The 21169-nt window shown below is 47.3% G+C and overlaps 1 protein-coding gene across 4 annotated transcripts in view; it reads right to left on the bottom strand.

Annotated features, from left to right (window-relative positions):
* Nucleotides 1-1579: 1579 nt before the first annotated feature.
* RUNX1 (RUNX family transcription factor 1) overlaps nt 1580-21169 on the bottom strand; it is a 257748-nt gene continuing 238158 nt past the window's right edge. For all 4 annotated transcript variants that reach the window (XM_023238766.2, XM_023238765.2, XM_023238764.2 and 1 more), the window contains 2 exons: nt 11760-11921; nt 1580-6147 (listed from right to left, as the gene is read on the bottom strand). In XM_023238766.2, the coding sequence (XP_023094534.1) occupies nt 5672-6147; nt 11760-11921 (638 nt within the window). In that variant the 3' untranslated portion in view covers nt 1580-5671. The remainder of the gene's footprint in view (nt 6148-11759; nt 11922-21169) is intronic.

Below are 21169 nucleotides of genomic sequence, written 5' to 3'. Positions count from 1 at the left end.
ACTTTTTATTGTTTTATTATTTTCAATGTTTATTTATTTTGAGAGAGAGAGAGCATGCAAGCAAGGAGGGGCAGAGAGAGACAGGGAGAGAGAGAGAATCCCAAGCGGGGTCCACACCATCAGCGTGGAGCCAGATGTGGGGCTTGAACTGCTGAACCCGTAAGATCACGACCTGAGCTGAAATCAAGAGTCGGACGCTTAACCGACTGAGCCACCCAGGCGCCCCAACATACCGACAACGTTTTAGTATGTTTCACATGTATTAATTTAGATCTCCTAACTTCTAGCATCGTTTTCTCTATCTTACGGGTGGGAAAGCCTGGGCCCACAGTTTAATCTGTTTCCGAGTGTGAAACAGAACCGGAACTCAGACCCAGGCTGTGTGGCTCCCCAGTACGTGCTCAGCGGCCCCGCTAGGCCCCCCTCTCTGAACACGCCTAACCTGAGCTTCCCACCCATTTCCTGCCTCGGCTCATTGGCCATTATTTCTTCGGATCCCACTTGCTTTGTGTCCTGACATTCTTCATGACCACCCTGCGGGCCATCAAAGACCACGACAAGGCAGTGACAAGAACCACGAAGGAGTGTTAGATGGTGGTCCGTGGCTGGGAGGTAACTTGGTCACAGAGTCGTGAGACTGAAATACTAGCGTTGCACGGGGTAGGTGGTGAGTGAAGAACTTGAAACAACTCACCACGGCTACTCAAGGCTGACTCAGGGCTGACTCGTGTGGTTTCAAGAAATGGAGGCGGATGACGGCGACCGGCCTCTTGTTGAACGTAGGTGCACCTTTCCCACTCTGTGTTGGCAGGTCCCACGTAATTCGTTCAAATCAGTTATTACTTTTATATAGGCATGAGAGCGTGCTTCCTTGCTCCTTCGTGCCCAAAGAAGCTGCGCGGGGGGCCTGGGCTTGGCCTCGGCGCTCATGGCCTCAGAAGCCAGGGTGTGCTGGCCCCCCGGGGAGGAGAAGGCACTGACGCCAGCCCGAAGGCCAGCCAGCCCGTGAAGAGCTTGCCGAAGGTGTTGTGCGTGCTGCGGGGCCTTCCTTTGGCTTCCCGGCCCTCCATCTCCGAAACAGACAAAACCAGTGTGATGAGGGCGTTATGTACTTGCCAAACTGTTTATTTGCCATTCGCTAAGCGAGGAGATTGGATTTACAGAAGAGACTGTGGTACAAAGAGAGTAAGGCTCCCGTGGTCCCCGGGCAGCAGCAGGCCAGCCGCCCTGCACAGGCTGGGCCCGGGGCAGGCTCCCGGCAGAGGGGAGGCGGCCACTCGGACAGGAGCCCACGCACGATGGGGGCCACCCCCCGCCCTACCCCGTCTAGAAACACCTTGGAGAGGGGCTGGTGGGGGTGTTCTCTCATACCGTATCTGGTTTAAAACTCGAGATTGACAGTTTCCTTTTGGGAAGGATGCAACGCGTCAGTACCGGGTAGAAAGAAAGCGCACACACTTTTCCAGGAGGCTTTGCGAACAGATCCAGTAACCGTCGCGCAAATAGACACTAGGTGGGTGGGGCCTGTTGGACTAAGACCGCGTTTCCCATTGTTACTTTGTCAATAGAGGTGTTTTACTGCCGTTTCAATTTGGAAGTTTATTTTGTTTTCCATTGATTTTTATACATCCAGAATAGCACAAATAACCAACAGTTCTTTTTTTTTTCTTTTTCTTTTTTTTTTTTTGCACATTCATTTCCCCTAGAACAAAAAGTGAACTTAAAAAAAAAAAAAAACAACAACAAACTGGAACCATGCTATTAGCTCTTTACAAAAGTGAATAAAAAGTAGCTCATCTTTAAGTCTAAAATAAACAAAGTAGAAAGAAGCATTTTTTTTTGTCTACAGTATTTAGCAAACATAAGAAAAAGTCCTTAGAAACACACACAAAAAAATTGGAAAAAAGTTATTACAGGTATTGACAATATTTTATAATGAAGCTTAAAATCTATTTACATACATAAATACAATTAACTTTGTTGATGCAACTCTTCTGGAAGGAAAAAAAAAATGCCAGTTGATCAGCGTCATCAATACCGATCTGGCTAAAATGAAGGGGGGGGGGGAAACTCCAAACAGACAAACAAAAAAACCCCAAAGGATTGTATCCTGTAGGTGAACAAAAAGGCATTTGTTCAGATGTAAAAAACGTTTTCTGAGATTATCGTCAAACTGATTTTTCATGTATAAAAGACCCCAAATATGTCATACCCCAGAAAACAAAACCCACCAAAAACAAGAATCACCAGGACGGAATGTCCTAAGGAAGCAGGTATTTCAGGACAGAAATCTGCAAGCATAAATTGCAGGACATGTGAGTGAAACCATTCATTTCCTTTCTAATCAGAGCATTGCTGTTTATCTGCACAGAAACCCGAGGCAGCAGAAAGGCTGTCTATTAACTCACTGATTGTAATTTGCCCAGGAAGGCTTCTGTTGCTGCACTTGGACAGCAAGCAGACCCAAAATGGTTGGCAAGGTCTCTGTTCTGCTGGAAGAAACCCACGGGCAGGAGAAAGGCTGACTCACCATGTTCCTTTATGCAAAGGGAGGAGAACGGCAGCTCCTCGTGTTCTGGACATTTGGTGCGGAGTTGGGGTGTGTGTGCTGTCTCCTCAGATAAAGCGGGAGAACGGAGGAGGAAAGGGAAGCGAAACAGAGGAAGATGTTACAGGCGCAGGGAAGGAAAGAAATAGAAGTAATGTAAGAAATACAAGTAATAAAAGAAATATAGTGAGAAAAACAAAAAGAATGAAAATGCACGTTCATGTTGAAATTATAAAGGCACGAATGAGCAGTAGAAATGGCTTAATCTTTCTTCTCTTGGACCAATGTTTCCAGATACATCCAGTTATGACATTAGTGGCTTAAGGGTCTCCTCGATTAAAGGGACACCTTAACGTACCTGAAGGCAACGGATGCAACTTCTCAGGAGGGGGAAAGGCATTAAGTGTGATGTGAGGCCTATCTCCAGAACAAGTAACATCTGACTTAATTTTTTGGACCAGTTAAGTACTACATTTGCTGGTCAGGGACTGTGAAACTCCGAATGGCCAAACCAGTGGGTCTACAACGAAGTGACAAGCCCTCCTCATACATGCCTTTGAGAGTCAAGATTCAATGTGGAGCATCCTCTGATTCCCTTTCTAGGGCGTTAGGCTGGTTTTGAGTTGGAATATCTTCAGGTACCGGAATTGAAGTGAAAAATAGAAATTGTTTTTCCTTCATCTCCCCCCCCAGATTTTGTCAGGTCAGATACGGTCACATGTGCTGAAAAGAATGCTTCAATTCGATTTGGTAAATGGGCTAAAGGTCCCTTTCAGAAATAAAAAAAAAAAAAACCCAACACTTAAATTTACTGACATTCAAGGGTAATTTTGCTGTAAAAAATGTGATACAGAATCAAACATCAAGTTGAGTTGTGGAGAGAGGATTATGTCTAAGCTGAAAATGAATATATTCTGAGTTTCTCCAAGATCTGTTTTAGCTCTTTGCTAAATAAGAATGACCTGACTGACCAAACAAACTGCTTTACTCTTTCTTACCAAAGTGCTACTGCATCTATGTAAAACAAATAATCAATATATATATATATATATATATAAGAAAACTCAAAAACAAGTTGTTTTAAATAAGACCAGCTGTTTTGCTGCCTGCAGCCAAAGATCTTTCTAATTTGAATCCTTAAATTTATAAAATAAAAATCAAACACTGTTCTGAAGTCCTGCTTTCAAATACTCTTCAGAGTTGACCTGAAATCATTTCAGCTAACGTCAGAGGTACATTAAATAACAACCAGATCATTTTGAGCACACATATGTCAAAGTCAGCAGTTAGTATTTAGGAGTTGTACAACAACTGCATTCTGACCGAATTCTCCAATGAAAATAGTGCCATAAAATTTACAGTGACATTGGATACTTTTGAATCGTAGCCATGGGCAGCGGTGGCGCGAATTTCTCCTGTCCCGCCGAGGCACGGAGAGGACTGCACACACACACCCCGCAAGGCAGGTGAAAGCAACGCGAGGGTGGGCGGTGGACGGGCAGCGTGGGTCGGGAGTCCGGCTCGGGCGGGACAATGCTTTCGCATGCGCTCCACCTGGGCGCCCACAGGAAGACTGGCCTGTTCAGGTCTGCCTCTAGGCCCACCCTCTGAAACTTCGGCTGGAGACCTGTGGGCATCAAAGGCACCCGGTCTGTAGTTTCTTCCCCTCCCAGCCTTGGGGGACAGCCACACGTTTTGTTCTGCATCAACGAACAGGGACTGTATCAAACACGACTATTTTTTTGGAGCTAAAAAATCTGAACTCTGGATTCGGACGATCTCCTTACTACCCCAGAAGGGAGCAGTTAAGGAACCCATAAATTCATTCACTGGCTTCCCATGTGGATACTTCTCTGCCACACAGCTTCCTTTGGATTTGTTCGGTTATAAAGCATGTCTGACATCATCAAGAGCCCGTGGAGGGAGCAAACTGCTAGGCAGAAAATAAATCCTCGCCAGAGGTGCAATCATTGGCATCTACCTGAACCCTCTGGAACCAGATCTGACCTTCTCTGTTCCAAGGGAGGGAGTCAGATAGGAGACCCTCTGTTGAGCTTGGCAGAAAATTCCATACTTCAGATCCTTTGAGTGGCCCTCAGTATCTAAAAAGCCTATTAAAAACATTGCTGCATTAGCTACCAACTCGTTTGATTAACATGAAAGGGAGTTTAATGTAAACAATATTTAGATAACCCGGTCATCTCAATGCCTGTCCTTTTTTTTCCAGCCTTCTTCAATGTGACACATTTAACTTTGGCTACTACCAAAAACAAAAATGTAGTACTTGATATTTTTCTTCTTAATATAAGTACATTTAAATAATAAAAAAAAAAGTATCAACACATAAGTAAGTGTCTAAACATCAAGATACATAAATATCTAGGGATTCCTTGTGGGAATACAGTAGTTGAAAATGACCCAAAGCTGTAGCTGTTTCTCTAAAACAACAACTACACGAAAGTCCAAAAGAAAAGTTAAATAAAACTTACAGAAAAAGGAATCATATTTCTTTCAATTGTCAAAGCAAGAGAGAAGCAAGCTCAAATTTATATATATATATATAAAAATAAAAACCACCCCAAATGCAAATACGCATTTTGCAATTTATAAGGTGCTGGAAAAGAAAATTAAAACTATGAATTAGATACCAAAACAAGAGGAGCTGCATTCCCCCACCCCTCCCCGCCCCAAACCAAAAATTCCATTCTTTGGAATAGACAACTTGGTTAAAAAGTGAAGTCAAGGGTATAAAATCTTTCTTTTATTCACAGCATCGCTAAATCAGAAGCATTCACAGTTTCCCTCTGGGAATCTTCCTGTTTGCCTGACGACGCGTCCGCGTGGTGGCGGAGCGGACACCCTCGCGGGGGGCGGGGGGGGGAGGGGGGAGGTCAGGTCGGGTCGGGTTCGGAAAAGGGGAGACGGGCCCACACGACGGCGCTCCGCACGTTTCCGGGGGGCGGGGGGCGGCGCGGAGCGGGGCGAGATCCCAGGGCCCCGGGCGCGGGGCGCGGGGCGCGGGGCGCGCTCCCCGCCCCGGGCCCGGCCTCCCCGCCCAGGCGGGCCGGCCGTCTGCGGCCAAGGCCGGGCCGGGCGCCCCTCCCGCCGGCCGCCGCGGGGGCCTCAGTAGGGCCGCCACACGGCCTCCTCGAGGCGCGCGGCGGGCGCCATGTTGGTGGGCGAGTTGCTGTGGCTGCCCTCGGCCTCCACCACGTCGCTCTGGTTCGGGAGGCTGGGGTTGAGCAGCGCCGAGCCCGTGGACGCGTTGGTGCAGGGCGGCAGGATGCGCGGCGGCGAGCGCTCGCCGCCCACCATGGAGAACTGGTAGGAGCCGGCCGAGGCGCCGTAGTACAGGTGGTAGGAGGGCGAGCTGGCCTGGAAGGGGCCGCCCTGCGCCTGCGACGAGCCGGGGTAGGGCGGCGGCAGGTACGTGTGGTAGCGCGTGGCCGAGCTCATGGCCGACATGCCGATGCCGATGCCCGACGTGACGGGCGTCGGGGAGTAGGTGAAGGCGCCGGGGTAGTGCATGCGAGGGTCTGAGATGGAGGGCAGCGCGGGGAACTGGCGCGGGTCGCCGAAGGCCGTCAGGTCGGGCGCCGCTGCGGGGTGGGGGGGGGGGGAGAAGAGAAGCGTCAGGCGCTGGTGGGGGAGGCCACGCCCCTCCCGCCCACGGCCACGCCCACGTGGTTACCCAGAATGCTGCTGTCCTCGGAGCCCGGGCCTACCCAGCATGCTCGTGGGCAGGGAGGTGGGTGGGCGGCCGTATAGGACGACGCGTAACGTGAGTTCGTGTGCGATAACACGTTATTGTAAACGATGTAATGTAACATCCAATACGGTAGATACGATAACGTATGATTGGATATCGGTGTAGCGGGGTTGACAAGCCCGCCTTCCAGCTGCTACCGATTTTCGCATGGCTCACAAGCTAAGAATGAGTTACCTCTCTACGTGGTTGAAAGAAGTGAAAAGAAGAGTATTTCCTGACGCGAAGGTCCCGTGAAATTCAAATTTCAGTGGCCACACTGACCATTTCGTTGGAAGGAGCTTTGCTCATTCTTTGATGTATTATCGGGGCTGCTGTGGAGCCACCGCCGCAAAGTTGAGTGGTCGGGACACGGACCGATCGTGGGAGCCAGGAAGCATAAAATACCTACTATCTGGCCCTTTCCGTTAAAAAGTTGGCAGAAAGCGTAAAATACCTACTGTCTAGCCCTTTACATTAAAAAGTTGACCAGCCCTCTATCATCAGTATATTAACATGCCAATATTAATATAAGTGTAATCTGTGATATGAACATAATAATAACAAGATGTAACTTATAAAATTATGCAATGCTAATGTAATGGATGCATGAGCAGATGAATATTAATAGAATATATCCTACATAATATGACACTGTGTTATAATAATATATAATAACAATACATTATACATAATATTTAGGTTGAATCATAGGAAACTGCTGTTTCTGTAGGCCTCAAACAATTAAAAATTGGCAATTTCTTATGATTTGCTCTAATGCGTGCCATACTAATGACTTGAGAATGAGTGGCAGTGAATATCAACACCGCTCTCTCCCCTACGTCTATCTTTAGACTTGTTCCACATTGGTAGAAAAACACAGCCTCAGTTTCACCTGGTTCGCTTCGTTGGTTCTGTGCTTCACTGCTTTGTTAACACAAGTGGCCGCAGGGCCTTGATGTATATACTCCATTTTTGCACACGTTGAAGTTTTAACCAGGAATGGCAAAGCTTTGTCTATAAAACTCATTTTGTTAGGGTCATGCATTTATGGTTTCAGAAACCGGCTTTGACCTTCCCTGCATCCTTCTGCATTTTTCTCAACCGCAGGCTGCCCTTGGGAACTACGAGGGGGTCTGGATGCCAGGAAGTGCTCCCTGTGTCCTGTAGATCAGTTTCCCAACAGTAGCACTATTGACATGTGGGGCCAGATAGTTATTTGTTGGGGCGGTGGGGGGCTGTCCTGTGCATTGTAGGATGTTTGGCAGCGTCCTTGGCCTCTGCCCACCAAATGTCAGTGGTGCCCCCACACCCCGCATGGCGACAACTAACAATGTCTGTAGACCCTGCCCAGTGTTCTGGGGGTAGGGTGAGGGGGGCAAAGCCACCATCTCCCCCGCCCCCACTGAGAACCACCCCTGTAGATGCAGGATGGTGTCCTGGGGTAATTTCTGTTCTTCAGAAAGTGACATCAGCAAATCCAAAAGAATGAAACGTTTTAAAATTTGTTAAGTTCTGAAACCAACGTATAAAATAACTCCAAGCTCAGGATGGCATGTAGCCTGTGTCCTTTTGTGTTCAGGCCCATAGAGCAACTTAACGGAGCCAAGAGTTTGCTCTGAAAGGAAAGCTACCAGGGTGGATTAATCTGTTTTTGGAAGGCATCCGGGGTTGATCAACTTCCTCATATTTCAAGCCTATTATTCCAGCAGGGAGAGCTAGTGTGCTCCTCTCTCTGCCTGTCTCTCTCTCCCTCTCCCCCCCCCCCCTTCCCCTTCTCCCTTCTCCTCCTTCCCTCCCTCTCTCGAATGAACTCCTCTGTAAATTTGGGGTGAATGTGATGAGGAGGTCTATACTCCTCATCAGAGAGGTAATCAAAGTTTATAGAAACAACCGAAGTCTGCAGCCAATCTCTCTGCTAATGAGGAAACCAGGAGTCTGCCTTTCAAACAAACACTGCTGTTAATCTTTTCAAAGCGAGTCAGACATGTGGGCAGGGAAAACGCTGTGAACTGACAGTGGTTCTAGAGCTGCCCTTCCGTGGCCACGCTCTCGCTCGTCCTGAAGCCAGGCCGCACCTCATTCCACAGCGTTCGTCCCTGCCCGCTTTCTGGGGCCGTCTGTGAGCAAGCTCTGTGTCACTTGTTTTTGCTCACACGGAGAGCTGTGACAGGAAGCTTGACTCCATTTTTCCAGTGAGATTTCTATAGTCGAGGGAGAAGCATTAGGCAAATGCAATCAATTTGTTGGCATCTGATGCAAGAACTCTGGACACAGGCTAATGACTCTGCCCATTATGCCTCTTGCTCCATTTGCCCTGAGACACAAAGGTGAATCCACTGGAAAAATGAATGAAAGGTCACCCTGTTTCGTGGCGATGTCTGGACATGTTCTGCCAGTGTGTTCCAGCTACTACGTGGTAACCTGGTGATGGTACCAAGTTACCGTAATCCCGAGTGAGTCCGCGGTTGGTCACGGATGTAAGTAATGGAATGATGTTACGGTCTCAGCTGTCAGGGGAAAAATAGCTCTTTCATTTGTGGGCAGGATATCTGAAAGCTCTTCACTACGGCCCGTGATCCTTCTTCCAATGCCACTCCACCAGAGGCCATCTGTCTGGTCAAGCCATCCTTCCTCACGCATTTTGATAGAAAAAGAGCTTCGGCCCTCTAGATACGTTCCGATTCAAATGGTCTATTCAAATATTTGCTGCCATTTTTATGTCCAGTCTGACATTTCCTACCAAGCCCCACCGCCATGCACCGTTCACCCCACCTGGCTGTAGCTCATGTGTCCCTTCGGCTGGCCCGGTGCCCCCTTATTCAACAGCGTGTGGGGGTGGCGACCCCTAATAGTCACAGGGAGCTCTTAAGAAGTAGGAAATCTAGGGATTAGGAGGTTCAGGTATTTTCGTTGGAAATGTTTCCCCACCGAGGGGGCTAAATATTTGCCGTGACAGCTCAAGTGTTCGTTCTGCAGCTTGACATGGATGAGAGCTGTCCCACTCAGGCCCCTCCCACTGTCCCCAAAGGATTAAACAGCCTGAGCAGATAATGGCTGCCTTAAAAGGATCTTTTGCATGACTCAGATTAATGCATGCTGTCTGTCGCCCAGGTTGGCAGCTAAACATTAATTTTTTTTTTTCTTTAAGAAAAAAAAAATAAAGGAGAACCTCCAGATGACATCTCTTTTCAGACAAGGTGTGGAGACTGTCTGCAAAGGAAAGAGGGGGAGACCAGAGGGCAAGGCCCCTTCGCAGAAGGAAGTCCAGGTGGGGCTGGGGGCGGGGAGAGGGGCAGATCTCAGAGCTCTGGGGCGGGATTAAAAGGAAAAGCAGTCAGAGCAGTGTCAGGTTCTCAAAGCTGGCAGACCGGCAGCCACTTTTCTTTTATGTGTCCCAACCCCCCACTGCCCCAGGCATATGACAACACGTTGCAGGCCTGTGCTCCAGGCTTGAATTCCCAGAGGGAGATCTGCCAAGTTGAAGAGCAGCGTCCCATGCCCTTCTCTGCCACCGGGGGAAAGCTCATCTGGAATCCTCTCTGGCCCTCCCTCCAAGACAGTCTTGGGTGCTGAAATGGGACGGGGGTTTTTGTGTACTTCACACCCTCATGCCATGAGACGTCCTTCCTTACTCCTTGGGTAACTGAAGTCCTGGTTATTCAGAAGTGTAACAGCGACACGGGACTTGGGAGGGCACGCTACTCACTCCTTAAAAAAAAAAAAAAAAAAGCCACCCTCCCATCTGAACCCTGGTCAGTTGGAGCAGCTGTCTCCTAGGGCTCTAGAAGGTGCGGATCTTGGGTGCTGACCAAGTCAAAAGTCTTATGTAATAAACTCCAAGGGACCCACAGCAGGCACATTTCCAAGGAAAACAGTAATTGTTTCAGATGTAGAGAGCCGAGCAGCGCCACTGAGAAGAATCAATAAAAGTTGACAAGTGCCTTTGGAATCAAACTAGTCCTGAGGGAACAGAACTTCTAAAACAACAAGCTGAGCAGACGTCATAATTCCTAGGCTACTTCCTCAACTCCTCAGCCCCCAGCAGGTGCCCTGGAAATACCGGCATTAATAGTCGAAAATAATGTGGGAAGTGGGCACCCAGGTTGGCTCTCCCCTTTCACCACAGTGCCCGAGAATACCCGAAGGCGGTGGTTCTCAGCTAAGGGGGCAGTTTGGGACCTCTGGCTATTTGGCAACGTCTGGAGACATCCTTGGTTGTCCTGGTGGGGGATGGGGGGTGGGGGACGGCTGTATCTAGAGGCCAGAGATGCTGCTAAAGATCCTACAGTGCACAGGACAGCCCTCCACGACCAAGAATTCTCTGGCCCCAGTTGTCGGTGGTGCTGCAGTTGAGAAGCTCTGGGAAGAAGCCAAAACGTTTGGTGAAATCTCAAGTACTCACAACTGTCTGGAAAACACAGTGTTACACAGTGTTTAAAATGGCGGACAAGAAGCCTTGGCCCCTTTGCCTGCCCCCTGATCTACTCTAATCGGATCTCAAGGGCTGAAAAGCCAAAACCACCACCCGCTTCCCAACACACGTGAAGTGCGCTTGCGGGCTTCACAAGGCTGAAGTTCTCGGAGCTGTTTTCACAGTCTGGCCCAGCTCCAATTCCAAAGCTCCAAACAGGGAGTTTCTTCCTTTGCTTTTAACAAAGGAATTTTTCTCTCACTCCGATTTCCCTGCCCACGAGCAAAGGTGAGTGCCAAGCCCAAAGGTCTCATAGGTTACATGACTAATATTTAATGAGCTCGTATTAACAACAATTATGCTAACCACGACACCCAAGCTTTCCATTCTGCTCCTCTAGTCTGGTGCGAACATCCCTTCGTTCGAAATATCTCACGTGGGGGCGCCTGGGTGGCTCAGTCGGTTCAGCCTTCGGCTCAGGTCATGATCTTGTGGTCTGTGAGTTCCAGCCCCCGCGTCAGGCTCTATGCTGACAGCTTGGAGCCCGGAGCCTGGAGCCTGCTTCGGCTTCTGTGTCTCCCTCTCTCTGTCCCTCCCCTGCTCACGCTCTCTCTCTCTCTCTCTGGCTCTCAAAAATGAATACATGTTAAAAAAAAAAAAAGAAATCTCTCACGTGGGGTATAGCACGGGTACCCCAGTGTTGTTCACATGGCCTCTGAAAGCTGGCCACCACCAGATGGACAGTTCCATCAGAGTTCTAGAAGCTGATTACTTTGACCTTGTGTATTATTAACCCTTCAGCGGCTACCTTTGTCTGCCAGATGTGAGCAAGCCCAAAATGCCCACAGAATCCACTTCTGCCTTCGCATTCATAATCCCCGTCTCAAGGTGTCAGGGAAAATCCGTGCACGGGTGTAGGACTTAGACAACCTTGTCTTTGAAGCACATTTTACCCGCCCCCTCCCAAATGACTGCCAGCCCCTTCAGGCATCTCCAGTCTCTCGAACCTTCCACTCTAGCTCGACTTCAAACAGTGTGTTCGAGCAGCTTACTTGAGAGTCGACTGGAAATCTCTGCGGAGAGGGTTGTCATGCCGCTGGCCCGTCCAGGCGAGATGGGCGTTGCTGGGTGTACGGAAGGCGAGGCGATTGATCCCAGGTACTGGTAGGACTGGTCATAGGACCACGGTGGGGACGGCTGGATCTGCCTTGTGTCTGCAGAGGATTGGAGAGGTCAGTCATACGTCAGGTGGGGTGGGATTGAAGAAAAGAAACCTTTTAATAAAAAGCTAGTCACCTTTGTTTGTCACACGTCCTGTGGCCTGTTGACCGGTTTGTAGTAAGTCCAAGTATTTGCTTTTGTTCGAGAATCTCCCCCCTCCTCCCAAAGTTACTGAATTATTGTTTGTGTGAAATATAGTTTATTCTCGAAGATTTCCCCCGGATGACTGTTCCTTCCAAAGGTTTCACCTGATCACGCTCATAACGACGGGAGAGGTTGAAGATGCTTTCCAGGTAGGTGTTCCCACCCACCTGTTGAACTACCACATGTACTGGCCGCCCAGCTTTACCGCCAGTTACAATTCTCATCCTCCAAAACCTTTTATCAACTCAGGTGATCACCTATCCATCTGTAGTCAGTAAGCAAAAAAGAACATAGAGCTTTGATTTTTTTTTTTTTTTTTTTTTTTGGACCTTTGGCAGAAATACTCCAAGGGCTTTTAAACGTCCTCCGTTTACGCGAATTCTCTCCCAAGGATGACAGAAAAGAGGGTCTGGCTGGGAAGCTGGTGATGGGGCCTGGGGACTAGTTCACAAGCCCAGCAGTAGTGAGCTAGCCCTCCCAACCCAGACCAACAGGTACCAACCCAGACCAACAGCTGTCCTGCATGTTTTCAAGACCTCCAGTCTGCCGTGTTTAAAGGGCAGAATGTTGAGCAAGTATTTTATAGATGGCCAATAAATGAGGCCTGGGATAGAGAAGAGACAAAACTCTGACTTCAGAAGATTTAGGTAAAAAGGACTTTGTAAATTTGACTCCAGCATTCACAGGAGTCTTAGTTTCAAAAGCATCACACTGTTTGCAGATGAAATGGAGGGGAAAAAAAAGGAACAAACCCTCTATTCTTAGGCAACACGTGTCAGCAAATTTAAATGGAACGCTGGCCCTCCAGAGATAGCTTTCCATTTTTTTTTTTTTTTTAGGGCTAAACATCGATTTTCTCTTTGTGTCCCACCTTCTCTGTGGACCACACCAGTCCCCAGGGTCCTCATAGCCCGGGCTGCGTGAAGCCGGGAGTCAATCTAGAAAGAGCAGTGTTCCTCAGGAAAATACCAGCCGCAAGCTGTGTATGTGCCAGGACATAAAGAAGTGAGTTATTCCTACTCGTTATAAACGTCCAGTTCTACTTCCAACGGGGAATTTGCATTTCCAACAGTTTAAGCTTGCTGTTTTTGTTGATCTGTTGGAAGCCGTCAAAGCAGGGGTTTGGAGACCCAGGTCTCCTCCCCCACCTTCCTGTCCGCCCCTTCCCCTTTCCCTCACGTGGATCCATTTCTTTCTTTCCTGTAAAGTAGCTCAATTTTGGGGGCACCCGGGTCACTCAGTCGGTTGAGCGTTCCAGCTCTTGATTTCAGCTCAGGTCATGATCCCCGGGTTGTGGGTTTGAGCCCTGCTTTGGGCTCCGTGCTGAGCATGGAGTCTGTTTGGGATTCTCTCTCTCCCTCCCTCTGCCCCTCTCCCCCGCTCACGTGCACGCGCACTCTCTCTCTCTCTCTCTCTCTCTCGCTCTCCAAAAAATAATAAAATAACTCAATTCTTTAAGTTTGGAAACTCTGGCGAAATATTTTAACTTAGAATCTCTGAAATCTAATATTAAAGAAGGGCCCTCATGTCATTCTGAATTTGGGGGAATTTGAGCAGAGGGCAAGGAGTAAGAGAGCTGGTCCATTCTAAACTCAGTGCAAATGAATGTTCAACTACAGCCAAAGATCCTGCAGTCTTACAGACAACAGTGTTTCCAATAATTGTAAGCAAATAGCAACAGCAGGATGTTCTGTATCCCCCTGTTACTGCAAGCGTTTTCTTCCAAGTGAAGAATAAAGTGTAGACTCAGATATTTTTGTAAGGCATGCATATGTCTTAGATCTACACATTTGCTGCGGGAATATATAGTACTCAAATATTTTAATCATTTAAGAAACAAACAAAAGAGGTTTTATAATTGTCGTAAAGCCCTCCGGGGTGTGAATTGCGGTTCAGTAATTCATGCCTTGCTGTGTAGACAGCCCAGCTTCCCCTAACCCCGTGTCTAAAACCACAGTAAGCATAAAGTATTAGGCCATGATTCATGCTCTGTCATGTTTTACTGTAGTGAAAAAGTTGTGCTAGGCTTTTCTAAACTCATAATTAAACCGTGCAAACGTTGCATAATGTTTCACAGCCTTTTAAAAATATGCTTTGGTAAAATGATCTTTATGATTAAAGTCCAAGTTCTCTGATTGTTTTTTTTTTTTTTCACCCAGGGTTTTAGATTCAACATTCTTACTCCACACACAACGTAGCTTTCCAATGTGGAGGAGGGATAACACTAAAAACCCAAAGGACCCCCGTCCGATCACTTTCCATTCATATGACCGTAGTGAATTGGGTTTGGGTTCATTGCCAGCGATGGGCCAGAAGGTGGTGATGGCGAGCTGCTCGTGCCAGGTTTTTGGGTGTTTTCTAATTCTACAGGTATTAGTAATAAAAATCCAAAAGCAAAAAATAGAACAGAACACTAGGGCCAACGATATGGTATATGCTGAGTTTACCGCTCAGTTACCGTTCTTGCTCTGATGGGGCCGACGTGAACACAAGAAAGCAGGCAGAGAAATGGCAGTGCGGTGGGCCAGCACTGGAAGACAGGCTATGATCTCCAAGCCCCTTCCAACAGTAACAGCGCAGGATTCTAATTCAAACAGGTCCTACACAGTGTTTCTCTGCTTCACTTGTATGCTAATCAGACTTAGGAAGGAATCAGGTGGAAGCGCGGGGTGAAGAATGGTGCTCTTAACAATAAAGGCAGCCCTTCTGGGACGAGGAAGTAGGCTGGGAGAAGACGGAAGTGATCCAGAAAAGACCACAGGCCGAGGAAGAGAACCACTGTCAGTCATTCTCCAGAAAGTAGGGCGACTTGTTCTTGAAGGGAGGGCCTCCGATAAGTCACCCCATCAAAAAGGACCGAAGTTTTGTTTTGTTTTGAAATTTTAGCGTGTGCCCTGCATGTGCTAACTTAGCTAGTAGTAGTAGCCTGATGAATAAGACCAAGGTGGCCCCTGCCCCATTAGAACTTCTAGGCTGGTATCAGTGAAGATCCTGAGAGCAGATGATGCTTGGGAAGGTTTCTTGCTGTTGCATGAATCGTCATGTTGAGAGTTTTTTTCGTGTTTTCGTTCACACTGATTGGTTCGTCCATTCATTTATCCATTTCATAGGCTAATGAAATTATTCACATCCTCATTCGTTCGTGTTGCCCATGAGGATTTTCGCTTTGCTAGGGTCACTGTTCGGGGGACTCGGTAGTGAGTGGACTGTAGTCCTTGCCTTTAGGGAACGACAGCTCGTGAGGGACCTGTGTCCAGGCGAACCGATGGATGGTCTGTCTAATCTGGGCTTGCACACAGCTGTTCCCAGGTCAGAGCTACCCTGATGGTGTTCATTATACACTTCTGTTCCGCCTCAGAGGAACAGGCTACAGAAAGTGTCTAATTGAAGTCCTAGAATAGATTTCAGCCCGAATTCTGCCTGTACCCTGGGCAGGTCATTTCTTTTCTCTGCTACGTAGTTTTCCCACTTCAAAAAGTCGTGGCGAAGGGTAAGTGAGGTAAGCTATATATAAAGCAAGTAACCCAGTTTGGGGCCATATGAAATGTCCAATTAGTCTGAGTAAGTTTTATGATTATATTATGAAAAAGGAAAATAGGGGTGCCTGGGTGGCTCAGTCGGTTAAGCCTCCGACTTCGGCTGAGGTCATGTGAGTTCGAGCCCCATGTTGGGTTCTGTGCTCCCCTCTCTCTCTGCCCCTCCCCTGCTCACGCTGTCTCTCAAAAATAAATAAACATTAAAAAAAAAAAAAAAAAGGGAGGGGCGCCTGGGTGGCTCAGTCGGTCAAGCCTCTGACTCTTGGTTTGGGCTCAGGTCATGATATTGTGGTTCATGAGATCGAGCCCCGTGTCAGGCTCTGCGCTGGCAGCGAGGAGGTTGCTTGGGATTCTTTCTCTTCTCTCTCTGCCCCTCCCCTGCTTGAGCTCTCGCTCTCTGTCCCCCCCCTTCTCAAAGAGAAACATTTAAAAAATAAAAAAAAAATTGAAAAAGGGGAAGTGAATCCATGCTAAGGGATTCATCGGATACACATTGGTAAGGCCATGCGCACCTGCTCTAGAGCGAGGCTCAGGTAATACCGTGCTGTTCACTGATAACAGGGCTTGCCAGCTGGTCTCCAGCACCAGAGAGGAACTGGGCTTGGACGATTAAGTGGTAAAGGGCAAGAAAACCGGATATTTGAGGTCAGGATAGCGGGGCAAGGATCCACTCTTAATCAGTTCATGTTGCCACTAAGCAAACTACCGGAGGGGCGCCTGGGTGGCTCAGTCCGTTAAGCGTCCGACTCTTGGTTTTGGCTCGCGTCATGATTTGACGGTTCGTGGGTTCGAGCCCCGCATCAGGCTCTGCACTCTCAGATCCCTGCACTCCCAATCCCTGCTTGGGATTCTCTCTCTCTCTCTCTCTATCTGTCTCTCCGCCCCTCCCCTGCTCGCACGCGCTCGCTCTCTCTCTGTTTCTCTCAAAACAAATAAATACACTTAAAAAAACCCCACTGGATTAGGAAATTTAAATTTGAGCCTTTCTGCCTCCTATGTTTTTCAGGGTACATAATGTTTTGATGCAGCTGCTCTACTGAGGCCATCTTGTGATGGGTTATTTTCAGCTTTTTGAGCATCATCCCTTCCGTTTAGAATGAGGCCAGAGAAGGGGGACGTTGGGGATCGGACGGGGCAGAAGCAAGAGCTCAGAGAGCTCCGAGGCATACGCCACTCAGCAAGAAAGCAGAGCGCTGTCGCCTTTTGGTGCAGTGACATCAAAAAGTCGCCAGAGTGAGAAGTGACCCTATCAAATAATTGCTGTCAAGGTGTTCTGCTTCCTGCTGCACCTCTGAAACGTAAAGAGCGTCGGGGGCCACCAGTCCCATCCCTACAAGAAAAAACAGCTGAACAGACCGATAATCCATGACTTTTCGTAGTCTATTAGAGAATTGAGACTATAGGGCAAACCGCCAGCCTGAGGTCCTGAGGGGCATGCGACTGTAGAAATTCGCACTGAGGGTCTGCGTGCCAGGAACAGAAGCTACTGGGGCCATAAACTGGTAGGAACATTTACATGGTAATTTTGATAAATTGTTGGAGACTGAGTATAGGCACCTGTGAGAATAAGAAACCTCTGGGGGCTGTAGTCTTTGTGTGTGTGTGTGTGTGTGTGTGTGTGTGTGTGTGCACGTGCACGTGTGTGCATGTGCGTGCGTGGGGGGGCGGGGACACTCTCATGAAGTTGGCCTCCCAAACTCCTCCAGGTTTCATGGGATCCAGTATAATGACAGCGGGTCACAGCTTAAAGACACCATTTAGGGAAGTGTTCTTAGGGAAGTCCAAAGACAACAAGGGAGACAAGGACATTAGAGGAATTTGAATCCTCCGGCATCAACAGCTTCAGTAAACATTATACGCAGCCCAACTACTAGCGAGATGCACATAAAATCTCACACTGAAGACCTGTTTACCTCCCTTCCCGTGACCCTGATACATCAGGCCCAGCTTTCAAATTAGACATAACAGGGCATATGCCAGAAGGTAAGAGAAGCAGTCTGAAGAGATACAGTTGGCATCAGAACCAGACTCAGATATGACATAGAACTTGGGAATTCCCAGACGGGGGATTTAATTATGACTAATATGTTAAGGGCTCTACTGGAAAAAGGAGACCGCATACAAGAACAGGTGGGTGATGTCCTACGGAGATGGGAACTCTCAGATACAGAAGGAAATTCTGGAAATTAAAAACATTGTAACAGAGGTGGGAAATGCCTTTGACATGTTCATCAATAGACTGGACATGGCTGAGGAAAGAATCAACAAGCTTTAAAATGTGTTAAAAACTTCCCAACCTAAAAGGTGTACAGAGAGAAAAGAACGAAAAACCAATGCAAACAAACAGAAAAAACCCAAACAGAACATCCATGAACTCTGGGACAATTTCAGAAGGTCTGACATATGGAGAGTGGAAATACCAGAAGGAAAACAAAGAGACAACAGTGGAAGAAATAATTGAATTATTAATGGCCAATAATTTTTCTTTTTCTTTTTTTTAAATTTATTTTTAATGTTTATTTTTCAGAGAGAGAGACAGAGCTGGGGGAGTGGGGGAGGGGCAGAGAGAGAGGGAGACACAGGATCCGAAGCAGGTTCCAGGCTCCAAGCTGTCAGCACAGAGCCTGACACGGGGCTCGAACCAACGAACCACAGGATCGTTACCTGAGCTGAAATCAGACACTTAACCGATTGAGTCACCCAGGTGCCCCATAATGGCCAATAATTTTTCAAAATTAATGATGGACATCAAACCATAGATCTGAGAAGCTCAGAGAACACCAAGGAAGAGAAATACCAAACCATCTACAGAAACACCTTACTTAGAGAGCAAGAAGGATAAGAATTACTTCCAAGTTCTCTTCGGAAGCCATACAAGCAAAAAGAGTGTAGCAAATATTTAAAAAGTGTGAAGAAAAAAATCCCAAAAAACCACCAGCCTAGAATTCTATACTCCACAAAATTATACCTCGACAGTGAAGGAGAAATAGACATTTTCTGACCTGCAAAAACTGAGGTAACTTATCCAGCGCAACAGCCATGCAAGAAATGTTACAAGAAGCTCTTATAAGAAAAGGAAAATGTAGGTCAGAAACTGAAATTGACACAGAGCAAGGAAGAGCTTCAGGGAAAGAATAAATGAAGGTAAAATAAAGTCTTACTTTTCCTGTTCTTAGCTGATCCAAAAGATAACTGTCTAAAATGACATTAGTGATATTAGATGATAGAGGGAATGCATACTGGATGGTCACAGCAGGTGGACAAAGGATATGAGTTGCAGTAATGACAGAGTGGAAGGAATGGTGTAGTGTTATTTAATGGTGGCTTCGATTCATTATACATGTGGTTTGCAAACTCTAGGGCAAACACTAAAAACGGTAAAAAAACCATTTTTTTAAGTTTATTTATTTTTGAGAAAGAGACAGCATGAGTGGGGCGAGGGGCAGAGGGAGAGAGAGAGAATCCTAAGTAGCCTCCGCGCTGTCAGCACAAGCCCGATGCGGGGCTTGAACTCACAACATCATGAGATCGTGACCTGAGCCAAAACCGAGAGTCGGACGCTTAACTGACTGAGCCACCCAGACGCCCCTAAAAACACTTTTCTTAAAAGGTGCAATTGATAGGCTAAGAGAGGATATAAAATGGAGTCATAGAAAGTGCTCCGTTAAGACCAGAGAAGGCAGAAAAAGAGGAGAAAAAGAGAACAGGTAAATACATATAAAATAGTACAAGCATGGTACGTATGAATCCAACCATATCAAGAGTCACTTTAAATATGAATGTTCTAGGGGCGCCTGGGTGGCGCAGTCGGTTAAGCGTCCGACTTCAGCCAGGTCACGATCTCGCGGTCCGGGAGTTCGAGCCCTGCGTCGGGCTCTGGGCTGATGGCTCAGAGCCTGGAGCCTGTTTCCGATTCTGTGTCTCCCTCTCTCTCTGCCCCTCCCCCGTTCATGCTCTGTCTCTCTCTGTCCCAAAAATAAAAAAATAAACGTTGAAAAAAAAATTAAAAAAAAAAATGAATGTTCTAAACGCACCCAGTTAAAAGACAGGAACTGTCAGAGTGAATTAATAACAAGGCCCAACTATATGTTGTCGACAAGGAACCTACTTGAAATGTAAAGACTTGGGTTAAAAGTAAAGAGGTGCACAGACGCCATGCTGACAGTAAGCCACAGAAAGGCAGGGTAGCTCTAATAATTTTATACAAAACTGGCTTCAGGAGAAGGAAAAATTTCAGGGATAAAGAGGGGAAATACGTGATGATGAATGAGTCAGATCTCTAAGAAGATGTAACCATCCTTAATGTGTGTGCACCTAACAACAGAGTGTCAAAAAACATGAGGCAAAAAGTGACTGAACTACAAGAAACAATAGAAAAATACTCTTCTAGCAACGGATCCATCAAGCAGGCAGAAAATTAAGGCACATTTGACCTGAACAATACCACCAACAAACTTGATGCAGTTAACATTTATAGAAAGAAGATGCCATTTAACAACAGCGAAAGACACTTTTCTTCTCAACCTCACAGGGAACATTCACCCAGAAAGACCACATTCTGGGCCATAAAACACCCTTAACAAATTTACAAGAGCAGAAATCATGCACAGTGTATTCTCAGACCACATGGATCTAAAGCTAAAGCAACAACGTCGACAACGGAAAGTTAGCTGGAAGAAGTATTTGGAGCTTCGACAACACACCTCTAAATAACCCACGGCGTAACGACGAAGTCTCCGGAGAAATTAAAACGCACTCTGAATTAGATGAAAATCCAGCTGATCGTAATTTGCGGGATGCAGCGAAAGCAGTGCTCTGAGGGAAATTTATAGCATCGAACGCATATATTAGAAAAGAAGAAAAATCCAGAATCGATGATCTGAGCGTCCACCTTAGGAAAGTAGAGGAAAAAGAGCACACCAAAGCGAAAGCAAGCGGAAGGAAAGAAATAACAAAAATGAGGGCGGAAATCGATGAAATCGAAAGTGGCAAAGAAAATCAACAAAACCAAAGGCTGTTCTTTGAAAAGGTGAAGACGGCCCACTTTGTCCTCGGTCCTCAGACCCCCGCCAGGCCACCCAGGAGAGCCTGGCCAGAGACCCCTCTTGGTTCTGCTCTGACCAGCCACCTCTGGGGTCTTTAACGCCCACCCTCCAAACCCGGATTCCCAGCAGCGCCCCTGAGCCCAGGGCGTCTTTTCTCAGCCCGGGGCCAGGAGGTCGCCAGCTCTGGCGGCTGGTAGAGTTAGAGGGCCCTTCCTTTGGCCATCCAGCTGATATCTTTAAAAGTTGCGACCTTTCGGTAACCTTTCAGAGCCATTTAAAAACAGAGACCAGACAGTTATGTATGTCATGGGGCCCCAGCATCTATTTTTAAAAGGGCCAAACCTGCTTGGTGAACATACAAACCCTTGGGGCTGTCCTGGTTTTTTTCCCTAGAGGATTTTTTTTTCTTTTCTTTCTTTTTTTTTTTTTTTTTTTTTTTTTGCCCTCTTTCTGTTTGGAAGACGGCAAGGTGCTTCCCAGGGTGCTCTTCAGATTCACCTCAGTCATGGGGAGCTG

Source organism: Felis catus, chromosome C2 (genome assembly GCF_018350175.1).
Source record: "Felis catus isolate Fca126 chromosome C2, F.catus_Fca126_mat1.0, whole genome shotgun sequence".
NCBI classification, from domain to species: Eukaryota; Metazoa; Chordata; class Mammalia; order Carnivora; family Felidae; genus Felis; species Felis catus.
Note: the sequence above shows the minus strand (reverse complement) of the source record. Positions and strands in the feature narration are given on the sequence as shown.